The sequence below is a fragment of the Thamnophis elegans genome, chromosome 2 (genome assembly GCF_009769535.1).
Source record: "Thamnophis elegans isolate rThaEle1 chromosome 2, rThaEle1.pri, whole genome shotgun sequence".
NCBI classification, from domain to species: Eukaryota; Metazoa; Chordata; class Lepidosauria; order Squamata; family Colubridae; genus Thamnophis; species Thamnophis elegans.
Genome location: NC_045542.1, coordinates 52,932,024 through 52,949,746, shown reverse-complemented (window position 1 = coordinate 52,949,746; position 17,723 = coordinate 52,932,024). Strand labels below are relative to the sequence as shown.

Here is a 17,723-nt window from a genome sequence, read left to right as displayed (position 1 = left end):
AAGGTTAGGAAAAGAAAAGAAAAAAATCACTAGGAACTCTTTGCAGAGCCCAGCCCTTTTTCTGTGGCAATAGAACAAAGTAAGGGAATACTTTTTATCTTGTTTTTCTTCCTTTCCTCTGTGTGTGGGTACAGAAACAGGATAAGGCTATAGAAATCATGGCCTAAGGATGGAAGAAAAAATGGCCGATGCCACGCAGGTGTATCAAACTGGCGGCCCCTGGGTCAAATGCGTGATGTGCAGGCCATGCCCACACCGGCTCCATAAAGGGGAAGAAAGTTGCGATACATCACATGATGGCAACGGACGCGGCAAGTTGGACACCTGTGCCATTAAGAGAATACATTTCAGTGATTATGACACTACCCAATATGGCTGAACAACTTATAAGAATGGCTGGTGATGAACATATGGCAGAAACAGAAATACTAACGTACAATCCACGAAGCGTGGGAGGAATCTTGGCATATGAATGAACCTTACTGAGCAAGGGAATGCTGTATAAAAGAGGAGAAATAGTAAGCATGGAAGGGAAACAATGAAAGCAGTGTGTAAATTAGGATTCTGATCCTGACCTGGGCATCAAACAATTGAATGACATCCATCTTACAACCTCCAGTCCATATCAACTCAGGAATGTTACCTATGTGAAAAACTTTCTACCTGTAGTGATGGTCTACTGTTATAGGCTAACTGATAAGATATGAACCTCACTCACTTCTACTACTCAAAGCTCCCTTCCAGAGGTGGTATTCAGCTGGTTCTGAACAGTTCTGGAGAACCGGTAGCGGAAATATATAGAGCTGAGGTGGCGCAGTGGTTAAATGCAGCACTGCAGGCTACTTCAGCTGACTGCAGTTCTGCAGTTCGGCTGTTCAAATCTCACCAGCTCAGGGTTGACTCAGCCTTTCATCCTTCCGAGGTGGGTAAAATGAGGACCCGGAATGTTGTTGGGGGCAATATGCTGACTCTGTAAACCGCTTAGAGAGGGCTGAAAGCCCTATGAAGCAGTATATAAGTCTAACTGCTATTGCTATTGCTAAATTGTGAGTATTTCAGAGAACTGGTAAATACCACCTTTGGCTGGCCCCGCCCCCATCTATTCTCTGCCACCCGAGTCCCAGCTGATTGGGAGGAAATGGGGATTTTGCAGTATCCTTCCCCTGCCATACCCACCAAGGCACGCCATATCAACCACCGCACGCCTACAGAATTGGTAGTAAACTTTTTTGAATCCCATCACTGCTGCCTTCCATAAAAACATGAGGCAACATCAGTGGTGGGTTGCTGCCAGTGTTACTGCTAGTTCGCTTTGCACGCACTTTGTGCATGTGCTGCTTGCTTCGCTCACGCGCCCGCTACACGTTGCTTGGGCATGCATAGTTGCCTATTAATTGTTCTGCACATGTGCAGGACATTATAAAATGAGTAAAAATCATGCTGGCAATGGCATGGGCAACTGGGGAACCAGTTCAGGGCGTGGCCAGCTGGCTGTCCCTACCAGTTCGGCGACCCAGTCCAAATGTCCAGTTCACCCGAACTGGTGCAAACTGGTAGCAACCCGCCTCTGGGCAACAGGGTACACTCTGACACACAAAGGCATATACAAAAACTGCTTACTTCTTTCTTTCTTCTTTCTTGCTTCAGAGAAATGGCTTCATGGTTCTTATGCTCTTCCCGGACACAGATTTGGCAAATAAATTTCCCTTCCTCTTTGCAGAATAGCTCTAGCAGCTTACGATGTTTGGCACACATGCTGCCTTTCAAGTCACTCAAAGGTTCCACCAACTGGTGGTTCTTGAAAATCTTGTCTGTGTAGTGAGACTGGATGTGATTATCACACAGGGAAGCTATACATTGCAAGCAAGACTTGACTGCTTTTAACTTTTGCGAGAAACAAAAATCGCACGGGACATTCTTGAAACCAGACAGGTTCTGTGGATCTTGAGTTTCCTCCTGTGCAAATCTCATTGCAATTTCTCCCAGGGTTATATTTTTGCGGAGCTGAGGTGTTGAACTGAAAGGTTCCCGGCACTGAGGGCAGTAAGGTTGTTCCCCAATCAGAGCTAGGTGTTCCCAATAAACCTGCAAGCAACTCATACAGAAGTTGTGCCCACAGGCTGTGGTGACTGGGTCTTTGAATACCTCAAGGCATACTGGACATACAATATTGTCTTCAAGAAAAAGAAAGCCAATCTTCTGCATTGAAACAGGAAACTTTATTCTTGGCTTTGATTCACACGATTTTCAAATATGTCCAAGTCACCTATTTAAAAAAAAAATCTGTAAAACAGGAACTTTTGACCCTCAAGGGGCTCATATTATGATTTTTAAGTTTACGGGACTCAGAAATGTATACACTCAAAGCTATTCTTACTTTGCATTATCTCCAGTGGTCGGTTCTGGATCCCGTCGCAACTGGTACGCTATGCACAAGGATGGGTGTCCTAGTTGGGTACATGCGCTGTGCACACATGTGCACACCACCGCCCTGATACGCAGCTGTTCGGCGGTGGCCACGCAGGGGCTGCACGCTGTGCATGTGCGCAAAATTGGCCAGTTGCTTTATAAACATGGGCGGCCAGGTGAGCCAAACGAGCCACTGTACTGGTATGGTAGCTGCTGCTCCTGGCTACTACCGGTACAGCTGTACCGGGCCGTACCGCCCAGAACCTACCACTGGTTCTTTCATGCGTGCTCACTCACTTACTCACTCATTCTATGTGTGGCAAACTAGTACCTGTAGTTTTTTCTGAAAATATTTTCAGATTTAGGCCTCAGAGCTGAGATAAAAGTAATTGGCCCAAAATCACCAGCTGGCATCATGCCTAAAGCAGGATTGGAAATCACCATCTCCCCTAGCTTGGTGCCTTCATCACTACACCAAAGTGGCTCTTCAATCTTACATCTATCATACATAATCATTACCTCTACTCCTCCAATGGTATGTTCAGAGTGAACATATAAATCTTCTAACCAACCCTGTGGTGTAGGTAGTTGGCTGCTTATTGAGGTAAACCACTAGCTTTCAACAGGGTTGCTAGAAGTACCTGAGCTTCTTTCCTTTGATTCTGGTTACCTCTGTGGACCATATGTTATGGCTAAGAACTTCATGTAGCTTTTGGATCCTAGACAGTCCACTTCTGCTACTGAAAATAGAATCAACACAATCTGAAGAACAGGTAAAATGTAATTTAAAGTCATATCATGAAATAAATGTATTTTCTAATACAAATACAGATCTGAATAGGCTTTATCTGCTAATTTAGTCACCTATTAGTGAACTTTTTGTGCAACATGACTGGTTCAGTCCACAATCTACTATTTAACATGAATTGTATCAGGTTGTACTATCAATAGCAGGATCCAAACTAAATCTCTAGACCTGAATCAACTGACTTTGAGTTTGGTCTGCTGAATCCTTATCACACTTTGAAAAATAACATATTCTCTCCACCTATTTTTTTTGAAACTTGTGTTAAAAATAAAGATTTTTTTTAACCTGTTTTTATTTTCTTCAAAACAAAGTTAAAATACAAAATACAGTACTAAAAAAAAATCCAAAAGGAAAACAACACAAAACTTAAAACATTAAAAAGGTGCATCAAAAAAGACATATCATTGTAGCAGTCTCCTGGCCCAGAAACGGATGCTATTGGGGTAGAAACTGAACATCTGAATAAGGCCACTAGTTGGCACTCTATGACAACTGTGTTGCTGCCCTTGCCACAAAGTAGTACCTCTGAAAGGCTCTTACCTACTGTATGTTCAATTGATTCTGCTCTTCATTTTCCCCAGTGGCATTCTAGATTTATTACGTTGCTGTGTCACCCAGAACTCCTTTGAAAATCAAGGGGCCCTCTAGGATCCATATGCAGAGGTCACATAGGTGCGATCCAATCCAAGCAAAAGTTACTCTCTCATTTCAAGCAACAACTGAAGTCTCAGTCAAATCATGTACCAGAGTCCTAGAAAGAATCCTAGGCTTCATTGGAACCCAACATTAGATGCCTGGGCAGGCCAGTCACATAGGTCTTGCTTCCTTGCAACATCGGAGACCTCCAAAGCCAACAGGAAGCTCTATCTGTCTGTGGCAAGGGATTGATGGTAACATTCCCCAACTCCTCTGCCACTGCCTCTGTTGTCACCGACTGAATCAAAACCTTGCTCAAGAATGCAAAGCCAGAATGGTTTTATAAATCTGCATGATGTTACCGTTTTTTAATCATGTATGTTACCATGGAGCTATTACCTTCCCAAGTAGGAAAGTATATTTTGTTCTTGTAATTGTTATGGGCAGACACCATAACACTCAAGGCAATTAAATTAAGTTGTGATACTATAGTTCTTCAGATTTCTCTGAGCGGTATTATCTGCACTTACCTGTTAAAAGTCTGTTGCACTTAGCAATAGGTACTCTACTACAGCTCCAATGATTAAAGGTTTTCAGTTGTGGTCTTGTCCCACTCTTTGACTTGACTTTCCACCTGTTTATAGCCAATCATGGGGTCTGAATTTGCCAGGTGACATCATAGTTCAAACTACAGAGGAGGGAGGAGTAAAGCCCTTTGGTTATGATGTCATTGGCAAGCTCATCTAAATAAAAATGTTAAGGATCTCTCTGCTATGCCCTTTCAAGATTATAGGCATCCATAACAAGAAACACTATTACACGATTTGTAATATAGCACACACAAGACCCAAACATCTTGGTCCACTGGCCTCAAAAAAACAAGTGATAAATAAGCCATGGTTTCTTTCATTCGTTTTCTATTGGAAAAGCCCTCCTTGTATGGATTTATCATTCTGCCTTAGGAAGTTATTTATATTGTATCTTGGGTAGCTTCCGTTTATCAGCATATTACATATTCATCTATTGCTTGTAGAATCAGAATCACTGCCACTACAGTTGGCTATTCTGAAACAGAATTCCTAATCCCACAATATACCTGATTTTATTATGTTACTAAGGAATAAATTAAATACATCATACAAATGTATCTGAAAAATCTCTTTATAAAAAATTATTTTCCAAAACCACACAAACCCCAAAATGCAGACACATACTTTTAAGTTTTAAAATTTAAGACCCCTTACAAATATCACTATTGGGAAGCCTACAGTTACAATTACTATTCAATAATGGCTTCATTCTCCTTTTCAGTGAAAGGAAGCTGTAAGTCTTCACTCAAAAGTAAATCTTCGCCCTTACTTTGATGGCAAGAATTTTTAATTAAAAACAAAAAAATAGTGCATCTAAAGAACTTCTGTGTAAAAGACCCTCAATCTTTAATATCAGCAAAGCAGCAAGATATAAAATAAAATTGGGGAAAAAAACCAACCCAAGCACAAGTCATGTCAGAGTCTTTATTGGAAAAAGAAATCACAGCATCTACATTATTATTCAAACACATTTAATAAACCAAAAGAAACAGTAGCAAAGGGCACAGACATGTGACAAACTGTACAAAACCTCTAGGCTTGCAAGCAAAACCTGAGGGTGAGGAGCCCACGGCCCAGCTGTGAAAGTCCGAGGAGCCACCCCCATCCCTTTGTGGATAACCCCCTCCCCCTTGGACCATTCAGTCACCCCTGAGAAAAATTGATTAAAAATGTGCAGAAACAAAGACACTTTTAAGAGAAGGTTAGCTCCAACCTTGCTGTAACGGAACAATTGGGCCGCTGGGTTTCTCAACCAGGTACTGGTCCCCAGGGGCTAGCTAATGGTTTAAAAAAAACCTCAAGAGATGGACATCACTCAGATGAAAAGCCATCCCACCACTGGCTTCTGTTGCCATTTACTGCCTTTCATGGGGAAACAGTATCTATATTCATGCTCCAACTTTAGTTTAGTCTCAACCACACAAAGGCAAATGCAAGGAAGAGCCCTGTTGCCAAGAAGGCAAAGTTACAACTGGTGGAGAACATGAAAGCCGATTCTTGAATTTAACAGGGTCTGAAGGTGGCTTCTCATCTTGAGAAAAGAACATCCCAGGTGGGTGAGCTAAAATAGTGTCTTGCTGTAGCTGGAATTCAAGCCCTTACATTAAGAAAGCTCAGAGCTTTCCCAATCCCTAATACTGTTTCTGTCTCCAACTAAACTGCTCCTCATTTCAGGAAGGATCCCCAAACCACAAGAAATATTTAATAAGGGATGGAAAAGAGAAGGTAGTCATGTTCCAACAAAAAACTAGATTTGCTGAAAACCTCTCACAACTTGTGAGCAGCAAGTGAACAAGAGGGTGGCCCTATTTATTTAGCAGAAACATTTTTTGTGTGTTTAGCTCAAATCTTGCTCTAACAGAGCAGCTTCCTCTCAAATCTGATTTTATTCCAGATTAATGGAGCTGTTTTCAATGGCACCTACATGTACAATGAAATGAAATTACTTTTAGCAGTTCATCTACTTGACATCAGGCACTCTTCTAATGTGGCTTTCCCATGCATGGTGTTTCTGGTGATCATAACATAAATCAATGAGGTATTTGTTTTAGTTTACTAAAGCTACACAGTTAAGATCTGCTTCCAAGCAAATCTAACACTGCTACATACCCACCAAGGTGGGGAATGAGTTGGGTTAGGCCACATTGGAAATGGCAGCTATTCTTAGCAGCATCCTCTGATTTTTTTTCCTTTCAACTAGTTCATGCCACCACGATCTCCCTTCTTTGGAAGGAGAGATTATGAGGATACATCTGTGGTTCTTATACTTCCTCACAACACACACACAAACACATCTGGTTATTTCTCAGCTGTGGACATACACTTGACAATGGCTGAAAGAACAAGATACTCATAGATTTATGTACAAATCACAGTGTTCGTTAAATCCAGCCTGATCATGCCAATACCAACACATTACAAACAGGAAGGATGAAGAAGGACAAGAAAGTTGCTTGAATTACAGAGTATGAAGCTGGTTGAGTATATTTTGGCAGCCAGAAAATGACCTCAAGACCTTTGGTACAGTCTGTTGCTACAGAGACTGAATAATGAACATTATTCAAGCTCTAACCCATCAAAACATCACTGGAGGTATGTTGGCAAAATGGTGGGGAAGCTCAGTGATATACAGTATGTACAGAAATACTGGAGATTAATGGAGAATGTGGAGCAGGATAATTCGGAACCCTGAATTTCATTTTAAAACATTTTTGCTTCATCTGCAATATATCTTCCATGCTTTCAGTAACCATTCACTATCCTCTTTGTTCCCATTCCTTTTGTAACTAAGAAGAAATAAAAGGGGACGCCTCATTACCACACACCATAAAACATGAAAAAGACACTGAGTGCAACTCTTTGCTGAGAAATTCCAAGCAAACCAATTGGAATATAAGGGATCCTACTCCGATCACTAACATGGGAGCTTCAATTATTGCCTAGGGAAACCAAAGCACTGCAGTTTCTTTGATACTTTAGTTCATTATGCTCAGAGCTTAATTCAAAGGCCCAGAAGCCAAAGTTGACTAACGAGAAACAAAGGCAGAATGTAGAGCAAATACTTCAGGAATTCCATTTACCAACAACTAGAAGGGATATTTCACTGATTAGGGATGGCACAAATTAATTGACAAAATCAGCAAGTCCCATTTGTCTTAAGAATAGAATTCAGAGAGGCACAACATTGTTACTTCCATTCAAAGCATTCCAACAGAAAAAAAAAATACAGAAGTTCACAAATCACTTTGGACAAGAAACATTGCAATAGTTTGGCAACTGTCATCATTTTACACCTCCCTGCCCCACCCACCCCTCCTCAACCTTTAGTCATTTGGGATGAGAGGACACAAGGAGGGATGAGAAATTTCAAGCACAGAATCATAATGTGTAAATAAAAGACTCTCTATCCCTGGATCTATTAGGTAAGAGTTAATAACCAAAGTAATTAAGAGTACAAATGAAAACCTACTTTAATGCAGGATGTCAAGAGAACAAGGGAATAGTTTCATGCTATTGAAGACAAGGCAAAGCTGAACTTGGCAGGAACAAATCTTCCATATCAATGAACTATTTGAAATAACCCAAAGGACACATTCTAGCTTTGGTGAGAGAAATGGGGCATAAGCTTCCTTCTTTCCTCTCTTTTCACAGAGAAGAAACAATATGACAGAATCTAAATATCACAGGTAATTGGACACCTTAAAAGCATGAAGAATGCTGACCAAACTGCACTGCAAGAAATGCCTACAGTTAAATTTGTAGTGTTATCAGAAGAAAAACCCTTCAGCTAATATCACATCCCTCACTCAACTTTCTTATTTAACAGCTCTGAACCAGTAACATATTAAAAAAAAAAAGGTTGGTGAGTGAAAATGGAGAAAAAATATTTAATTATTCATTTTCAAATCTATTTTCCCTTGACCTGAATATCTCTAACCAAGACAATTTTTCTAACTAAAGCATTAAAAATAGCAGTGTGAAACCAAAACAAAAGTCTGCTCTTTATCCAGGCTTGTGATGATATAAATATATATATATATATATATATATATATATATATATATATATATATATATATATATATATATATATATATATATATATATATATATATATATTCCCAAACATGTGTCAATGCCAAGACAGCAAAAGCAAGACAGCAAGGGGGGGAAAAAGCAGAGCAATGCGCTCTCCAGCTGGAAGATTCTCTTCTTTCTCTTAGCTTCTCAGTGACTGGGGTGGGATGAGCCTTTGGTTTTTACCAGAATTTAATTCTCCACTGGCAGGACAGGCTCAGCTTTGCTTTGTGTTAGTTTTATTACTGTACAAAAGCAAGATTGGACTGCAGGAGAAATGCTCTGCCCTGGTAAGTTGCCCTTTCAACATCTGGGAGTTTTAAAGTTAGATGCTTGGATTACATCCGTGATCCTCGTTCCTGAAGAATCTGTGGGGGGGGGGGAAAAAGAAGCATTTCACTTGAGAAGCGTTTCTTGCAACAATAAAAAAGAGAGCTGGAAAACATGCTATGTCTCTCAAGATCTGACGTACAGGCAAGTTTGTATAAGAACCTATCAGACTTCCTATACACTGATTCCAAGTCATCAAGAGGAGGGTTTTTTTGTAATAGCTAGCATATTGTGAAGAGAAATCCCAAATATTCATCAGAATGTATCACAGTATTCCAACCAGGATATAGTTAAAATATATTTGATTGCAGATGGTATTTTAACCATACAAATATACTAGCTTACTATCAAAATTTGGGCATGCAGAAGGATACCTGAATGCAAGCCTTCATGGGGATCATACCCTGTAAAGCACAAGTTGGTTTGCTTTTCAAATGATCAGGAATACTTTGGATTAAACATCATTTTGTTTAACAAAACAGTTTAACAATGACATCTGTCATCAGTTTAGAATCAGTTTTCAACTATGTGCCAGATTTTAAAGCTCCTCCTCCAAAAATAAACAAAGCCACTATAAACATGCTTCCAAATTCCATCCTAATCAGGAACTCCAAAAAAAAAAGGGCTGGTATTTCAAGATTTGTTGTTATAGATTAAAATGAGCTATATGCCAACAGGGGGACTAGAACCCTGAACAGCTTAAGCAAATTTATATACAGATCCTCATTTACCAAGTTACTCATTAACTAAAATTTCCTTTTCTGACCAATGTGGGCATTCAGGACAACCAAAGCTTTCAGAGTGAAACTGATTAAGGTCTGGTCAATTTCAAGCAGCAACTCCCAGCAATGGCAGAGTTCTAATCAACAAATTTAGGCTCACAGAGCTGTTTAAGGTCATGTAATTTTTTTTTTAATGAAGCAGCAAAAGAATGATTAGAAGTTGATTTTGGAAAGTTATAATGGATGTGGGGATTTGAAATAAGATTTTTAAACTGATTGTGGAAATCCTTTCCATGGGACAGTGTTGTTTATATTCTGAAAGAAAGTACAACAAGATGGGAATTTGAACACTGGACACTAGAGGGAACAAGAAGGAATTATAGATTACAATTAAAGGAAAATAGCATTTCACTTTGGCTTACTAACATAGGATGGAACAAAATATTTTTAATACTGGACATATTCAAGGATTTTTGTGAGTAATGGATCTACAAATTAATCTTAAAAGTGTCTACCATTATAGATAGGTGGCTTTTAAGAGACATTGAAGAATAGAAACAGGTTTTGTCAAACAGGACTGGGATTGATTTGGAAGTTGATTTCAAAATGACAGCCTGCAAGATGATATGGAAAAAAAATGTTACACTGAATATACAAATAAAATTGGCTGATGTTTTAATAATTGAAAAGGATGTGCAACTGGCAAGCCAAAAGAATGTCTTCTTTCTAATATTGGATTTGCTTTCTAATATTACTTTCTAATATTGGATTTGCAAAAGACATTTGTTAAAATTCTGAAAGAAATGAAAAGCAAACCAACTCTAGGACATTATCAAGATTAAAAATTATGATTGTTAAAAGTAGAAAAAAGGAATATAAAGAGTGCTTATTTGATCAAGGTTACAATATATATGTTGTTACTTCTGGCATTTCTTAATGGACTTTTGCTAACCACAACTGAATCTAATGGTTGTAAGGATCTGTTTATAGACACGAGATGCAGTGTGGGATGAAGTGATTTTTTCGTGGCATTTTAAGAAAAGATAAATTATTAAATTTGTTTATACTTGTTGCAACAAAGGGGAAAGTTATTTCATTATATATTTTCCCCCTCTGCTATATGTTTATTTTTTATTTTTCTATCTATTTTTCCTGCATTTTTAATTTTTATTCTTTTATCTTTTGTAGTTTGTTTTCTGTTTAAATAGGTTTAATACAATTATTATAAAAATATCCACGTCATCTACTTTTATGCCATTTAATAAATAGGAAAACTGAAGGATTACAATCACAAAAGGCTTCTCACCTTTGCTTTCTCACTAGGCTCTATGACAATGCCATTGGTCGAATTATTGAGCTCTCTCGATACAACACAGAGAAATTCTGCTTGATCTTCATTTCCATAGTTGTATGATGATCCAATACTAATTAACTGTTAAAAAGGAAATGATATAAATATTAAAAATAGCAATATGAGATGAACATAAGATCAGCCTTACAACAACTAAGAGTTACAGATTTGCAAAAGAAATACTTTTAATTTCCTTTAACATTTAGGAGGTGAAAAAGCATGCTCATATTATGCCTTTAAACTCTAAAAACAGATGTACCATGTGACTTCCCTGTCAGATCAAAATACTAACATCTTCAGTTTTGTTATGCAACTATATACAGATATACCAGATATCAAACCTTATAGGTGAATCACAATATGTTTTATTAATTAATATTTTCAGAGAAAGTGTTACTGTATTTATAAATGTTCCAAGCTCATGCATCTAAAAGGGCATGTATAGAAGTCAATATCAACTAATATGATTACCAAATGTGATTCATATAATCAACTGTTTATAGGGCTCAGCTTGGTATACCCTGTACATGTTGATTCTATTTGCAGAAAAAGCACAAATCACTTTCATATTAATTACTCTCATTCTTTATACTATTATTTAAGCAATATGGTATCATTCTACAGAATCAATACTATTTAAAATAAAGAAAAGAATTATGTGGCTAGGAGCTCCAGAGATAGCTGGATAAAACACTAAATTTTAGGACTATTCCATGATGGTAGGGTGAACAGCTGCTCACGTATCCTAGCATTAAAAAATATAAAACCAGGCTTTGCAGATTTAGCCATAGCTCCAGCACCACCCATTCATGCAATACCCATCAGGAGCACCTTCGAATAAAGGAATAAATGTATCTTTTCCTGAGATTATATGGCAGCTGTGGGAGGCTGCTTGATGAAGTTCCTGACATATGGTGCATATGTTCTTCTTTATGCTCTTAATCATATTTTGCTCCTTGAAGTCAGATCTTTGTGAAGCTCTAACAACAATCACAAAAACAAAACCCAGCAGTTATAGAGAGCTGTGGTGGCGCCGTGGTTAGAATGCACAACTACAGTTATTATACTAGTTCTAATCAGGAAAAAAGATTCCTGTTTTTCATTAAGGAGTAATTACACCTAATAATCAGGGGGTGCAGCAGTTAAGTGGTTAAGATGCTAGGCTTGTCGACTAGAAGTTTGGCAAGTTTTAAACCTAAGCACTGCATGATGGCATGAGCGTCGGTTACCTGCCCCAGCTCCTGCTAATCTAGCAGTTTGAGAGCATGTAAATACAAGCAGATAAACAGGTACCACTTTGATGGGAAGGTAACAGTGTTCCATGCACCTTCAGCATATAGTCATACCTGCCACATGACCATGTAAGGGTCTTTGGACAACGCTGGCTCTTCAGCTCTGAATCGGACAGAAGCACCACCTCCTAAAATCAGACACAACTACCAGGGGAAATCTTTACCCTTTTTTATGCCTAATAGCCTACAATATAGACTTTTTGCATGATGTATACTTATAAGAATTCAAAATTGACACAAACTGGTAGCACTGATCAATTGTTACAGTAAAATTAAGAAAAGAATGCAATGACAACTAAAAATCAGGCTTCTGCAAACAACAGGCATATTTCCACGCAGTGTCATTTGTTAGTGAGATGAGCAGCATATAAATGTAATAAACAAACAAGCAAGCAAACGGACATAATATATCCAATGAATTGTCCCAATTTCTGAATCTGTTAATACCTGTTCAAATTTCCACCCATCAGACATAGTAGACACCATTTGGGTGAGTTCTTCTTCTTGGCACTGCAGAACTCGGTAAACATGCTTGACAGGTCCCTGCATTAAAAGAGGGAAACTAACAAGTTAGAAATCAAGATTCTAAGTTTTTTAATATTATTGAAATGATGGTAGTATAATACTATAAGATGAATGAGGCTCATAAAAATAAACATTTGTAAAAGTGTTTAAAAGCATGCTTTTAGCCACCACAGTTGTTAAAAGCTAGAAAGGGAAAGTGAGATGTTTTTGTGAAAGGCTTCAGAAACCAATAATATCTCACAAAGGGGAATTCCTATGATATGGCTCTTATGCCACAGGGAATACACAAGTCTACCATATCAAATGGTGACATATGTTAAGACATAGGGGACACCATACATTTATTTTCTTTCTAATGTGAATTACTTGAGAAGTTCTGCTTTCATTGTCTCGTATTCGCTCTTTCACCAGCCTCACTAGAGATGCAATGTTGTAAAATTCAGCTTCTTCCAGAACACCTAGGAATAAGGATGCAGAACATGGCTTCAGCATTTGTAAGAAGGAAAAGTTGCTATACTTCTGTGTTAACTACAAAATCTCTTGATCAGAAAGCTTTCAGATCTCTTTATGAAAAGAAGCTTATTTTTATAGGCTATGTTCCACTGGAAAGCAAATGCTGATATAATGGTCTCTAAAATAATGCTCTAATGAAAGCACTATCAAGGATACCTCCCTGCATGGTCATAAATACATGCCTATTTGAATAAGTTGATTTTGTACTGTTTCTACACAGGGCAATCTGAGTAACATAGACTTTCTAATATATATTTAAAGACACACAGATCATGAAATCAATGAGATTAAATACACTTAATTCTGGGCTCAGGCAAGACCAACCTCTATTAATACTACTACTGTAATTAAATTTGTATGCTGCCCAACTCCTAAAAACTCTACGTGGAATTAAACATCCCTAACCTTCAAAAGAGATTTATACATTTGTCAAAGTTGTGATTTTCTTACCTTCTTCAGCCAATTCCTTGTTTATTATGAGTTTTCCATGCCGGAGGTAGTTCAAGATTGGACCAAAATATGTGGGATCCCTATCAATGAGATATGCCCCTGTTTCATCCTGTAAGAAGATATAATTCTGTTATAGTCTGCTGTGAAAGAAAAATATTCCAATGGCATCCAGACATTTGGACATGGAACCAACTGTCATGAATCTGAGAATATGGTTCTCTGAGAAAGGAGCCAAATTCTTTTATCAGTGGATAGCTTATTCTACATTTACTTGTGTTAGATGATTCTGTAACATAATTTTTAAAAAATAGGCCATGGCCGATGCACCTTGGCTTTATCTAATTAAATAGAAAATTGTGTTTATTTATATGAATAATCTGCTCTTAATTATGTCACAAGCTTTTCCCCAAATTAAGTTAATGCACAAGAAAAAATAAATATAATTGTACTGATAGTTATTACTACATCCTTAGAAAATATTTTTATCACTTGAAATATAATTCATCCTGTGTATCTAATAAATCTGAGCTATAAGTTACATCAACACTTTTGGCAGCCTTCACAAAGATAAATCCAGAACATTTTTAAAAAATTTATTGGCTCAAACCTATTTATGAAAACTCACTAAAGCTACACATACTTGGGAATGTATGTATCCTACTGAACCTAGTGGACCTTCTTGGAGAGACTGATCTCAAAACTCCATTAACATAAACATGCAATCTGTAAGCGTTTATACATTTTATTTCTTGTGAAAACAGTTGATTTCACTTACTGAGTAAACAAGCAAGGGCTGTATTACTTGGAAGTGTAAATAAAGACCACAAATTTGATACCTCTCAATAACTATTATAACTTTCCACTATTATCTAGATCATTGTATTTAAAATTAAATTCTAAGGAAAACTATTAAGTAAGGTTTTTTTACAAGGCATTTAGAATTCTCTGCATTGACTATATCAGTGATTTTATGCTAAAGCAACCACTCTAAATTATACTTTATCTTGGCACACAGCTTTAAGTACCAGAGAAAGAAGTTGCTTTGTATACAGATATTGATTTTTTAAACCATTACTTATTTTATTAATGTAAAACTGAAAAGCTGTATGGGAGAAAAGTTAGATCTCCAGTACAGTGAATAATTTATCGGATCTGTGAGCAATGAACTGAATATGTTTTTTGACAGCTCTGGAGAAAAGAAGAGCAAGGCTTCTTATAGAACAGCTGTTGGAAATAAGGCTGTGTGTCCCCTTTCAACTGCTTAGGGTTAAAGTTTCTTTTTGATACCCATAACTTTCAATGATTTTATGCTACTTTTCCCATATGTATGGTTAAGATTAATTTTAGCAAATATTATGGCTACACTGGCAACAAAAACACTTGCTAAGAAGAGGTAAGATGGGATAGGAACAGTAGAAGGAGGCATTGAATTGGCAATCAGAATCTCTTCAACCTTTCTAGCAGAACAAGGAAAATTAGCAAGTGGAACCGATGGGATTTTGGAGAGCTCTTAATAAAGAAAGCTTTCCTCTACAAGCAATAGGGCTGAATTCAAATTTAATGCATTTGCAGTACTGAAAGGCTACAAAGGGTGAAGATATTATATACTCTTGATTCTGAAAGATCTAGAAAATACATTATTTATGCATGTTATAAATACATAACATTTATAAATATGTGTATGCATTTTTTAAAGAAACCATTTCTAATTACACTAATTACACCAAGGTAAATAGATTAAATTCAAGTTATTTACTGACAATACTTCATTGTTGAAGTATTTGATTACAGACTAATCACTCATTTAAGATAGAGAAATAAGACTGGTCCAGAGGAAAGCTATACAAAAGACAGTGCTTTTAATAGTCTTGTTTTCAAGCTAAGTCTAAGCTTTAAATAGAATTCTAAACATCCTGGTTTACAGCCATAATGATTAAACTAAATCATTAAAAACCACATCATAGCTTAAATGCTATTGAGTGCAACCATATTTACATACTGTGTTCTATACATCCGTATTGCTTATTAACAATGGATAAGCATCTTCTGTAAACACCATCAATACAGAAAAGAACAGCACAGCAAATCAAAGGTGTGTGTGTGTGTGTGTGTGTGTGTGTGTGTGTGTGTGTATTCACAAAGAACCTATGTTCTATTTTTAGATGCAGTCTAGAAGTGCCACTGAGCTGTGCATCCCTGCGTTTTCATTAGGAGAGACTTAAAGGCTAAAATCTATGGTTATGGTTAAAACTGGAGTTCTGCAAGGAACTTGGTCTGCTTCTAGAAATACAACTACTCTATTACACCAGAGATGCAGGAGAGACAGCTAGGAGAGCGAAAACTACAGGTAGGCCTCGGCTTACAACAGTTCATTTAGTAAGCGTTCAAAGTTACAAGGCACTGGAAAAAGTGACTTATGACCATTTTTTTACTTATGATCATTGCAACTTTCTGACAAGCAAAGTCAATGGGGAAGGCAGATTCACTTAACAACCTGGTTTTACTAACTGCAGTGATTAACTTAACAACTGGCAAGAAAGGCCGCAAAATGAGGCAAAACTCACTTAACAAGATTCTCACGTAACAACGTAACCTTGGGGGGGGGGGGTCCAATAATGGTCATGTCGAGGACTACCTGTAATAGCGCTCGGAGATGCCACGCCCGTCATTCTGGGCGTGCCGGCCTACAGGCGAAAAGGGGGGGGGGGGCGGTTTAGGTCTCGACCGCCGCCGCGCCCGCTCACCTTGTCCGAGCCAAGTTCGGGCCCTTCTTGGCAGCAGAGGCGGCAGAGGAACGACTTGGGCTCGCGGCAGAGAGTCTGGCGGGTACTCACGAAGTAAGTGCCGCCCACGTTGAGTCGGACCCACTTGGAGCCGCCGCCGCCGCCGCCGCCAGCCGCGGCTTTCTCGGGCGGCGGAGGCTCCGGGCTGCGCGCGGGACAGGTGGGAGCCACAGCTGGCCGAGGGCTCGGCGGCCCCGAGATCGGGAGCGGGCTGGGCGTGCGGCCGCGTGGCGGCCCCTCCCCAGCCACCAATTCCGCCATGCTTGGCTGCGGCTTCTCCTCTAGGTGGGTGGGCGGATGATAATCCCTTTTTTTCAGTCAGCGGGCTGTGCGGAAAGGCTGCAGATGCTCCGGTCGAGGCTCGATAGCCATCCCCTCAGTCCCCGCTGACAGGGAACGCCAGACTTCCGGGATGATGAATCGCCTCCGGGTCATCCAGCGCTCTCCGAGTTGAATGGCTGCCCCGGCTTCGTTCCAGACGTTCCATCCTGAAAGGGAACCGGAACGAGAACATCTGATCAGTAGAGATGGCAATAATAGTCGGAATAGTGAAGAGACACCGGAAGGAAATACATAGGCAGCCGTACCATAAACTCCAAAAATTTAGATCGGCGCTTCTTGATTTGCAGTGGACGATCCTAATTCATTTCTTAGTGGAACGAACACTTTTCGAAGCCAAAAGCCCGTTCTCTTTCGGAAACGACGTTTAAAAACTGCCCTGCCAGTTTGCTTCACGGAGAAGAGAAAATTATTTTAATACAGGGGTCCCAAACTTGGCAACTTTAAGACGTGTGGACTTCAACTCCCAGACCTCTGTTTTAATACAATTTGCACCGTCCTTTAGAAAGGGGGAAAAAACTTTACTGTATACCTGCTTTGCAATCGCAGGGGTGGGTGAGTGGATAGAGGTGGCTAAAAAGATGGAGTGGGTTTTGCAGAAGCCTCCACAGAAGTTTGGGTTATTCTCGCTCTCCCAATAGCATTTGCAACCTTTTCATATTATGATCTATCTTCTAATAAAAGTTTCTTAAGAGCAATCACTTACTAAACATCCTCGATGAAATGTAACAGGGCAGAGACCCGATTTTGTGGTAGAAATCAGAATAGAAAATGGAGATTTGGTCGTGTCTAGAGGATATGGGTTGGATAATATAAGCACACAGTACTGCGAAGGCAGAAATGGAATGCACAAGTAGTCCTCGATTTACAACAGTTTGTTTAGTGACGTTCAAAGTGAC

The 17,723-nt window shown here is 38.8% G+C and overlaps 2 protein-coding genes across 4 annotated transcripts in view; both read right to left on the bottom strand.

The window, feature by feature from the left end:
- LOC116503241 (E3 ubiquitin/ISG15 ligase TRIM25-like) overlaps nucleotides 1-3,528 on the bottom strand; it is a 42,298-nt gene extending 38,770 nt beyond the window's left edge. The window contains exons 1-2 of one of the 2 annotated variants that reach the window (XM_032209508.1): nucleotides 3,051-3,528; nucleotides 1,621-2,266 (exon numbers count right to left, since the gene is read on the bottom strand). In XM_032209508.1, the coding sequence (XP_032065399.1) occupies nucleotides 1,621-2,205 (585 nt within the window). In that variant the 5' untranslated portion in view covers nucleotides 2,206-2,266; nucleotides 3,051-3,528. Of the gene's footprint in view, nucleotides 1-1,620 lie in introns of both variants that reach the window. The other variant, XM_032209509.1, reaches the window with a different exon arrangement.
- Nucleotides 3,529-6,287: 2,759 nt separating this feature from the next.
- Nucleotides 6,288-17,072, bottom strand: KCTD2 (potassium channel tetramerization domain containing 2). Of its 2 annotated transcripts, none has more exons than XM_032209511.1 (6): nucleotides 16,447-17,072; nucleotides 13,703-13,811; nucleotides 13,106-13,197; nucleotides 12,662-12,757; nucleotides 10,878-11,003; nucleotides 6,288-8,887 (listed from the first exon to the last, which is right to left on the bottom strand). In XM_032209511.1, the coding sequence occupies exons 1-6, from the start codon at nucleotides 16,744-16,746 to the stop codon at nucleotides 8,858-8,860; spliced, it is 753 nt and encodes a 250-aa protein (XP_032065402.1). In that variant the 5' UTR covers nucleotides 16,747-17,072; the 3' UTR covers nucleotides 6,288-8,857. The 2 variants fall into 2 exon arrangements, with proteins under 2 accessions (XP_032065402.1, XP_032065403.1); XM_032209512.1 differs by having other exon boundaries at nucleotides 16,537-17,072.
- Between the last annotated feature and the right edge of the window lie 651 nt (nucleotides 17,073-17,723).

Bases quoted from the DNA above. Each gene is read 5' to 3' on its own strand.
- KCTD2 (XM_032209511.1), bottom strand. From the start codon at position 16,746: ATGGCGGAATTGGTGGCTGGGGAGGGGCCGCCACGCGGCCGCACGCCC. The intron at 13,812-16,446 runs GTGAGCGGGCGC...ATCTTCTTACAG, and splicing joins CCGAACTTGGCTCGGACAAG to GATGAAACAGGGGCATATCT. The intron at 11,004-12,661 runs GTATTAACAGAT...CCTTTTTAACAG, and splicing joins ATGGGTGGAAATTTGAACAG to TTAATTAGTATTGGATCATC.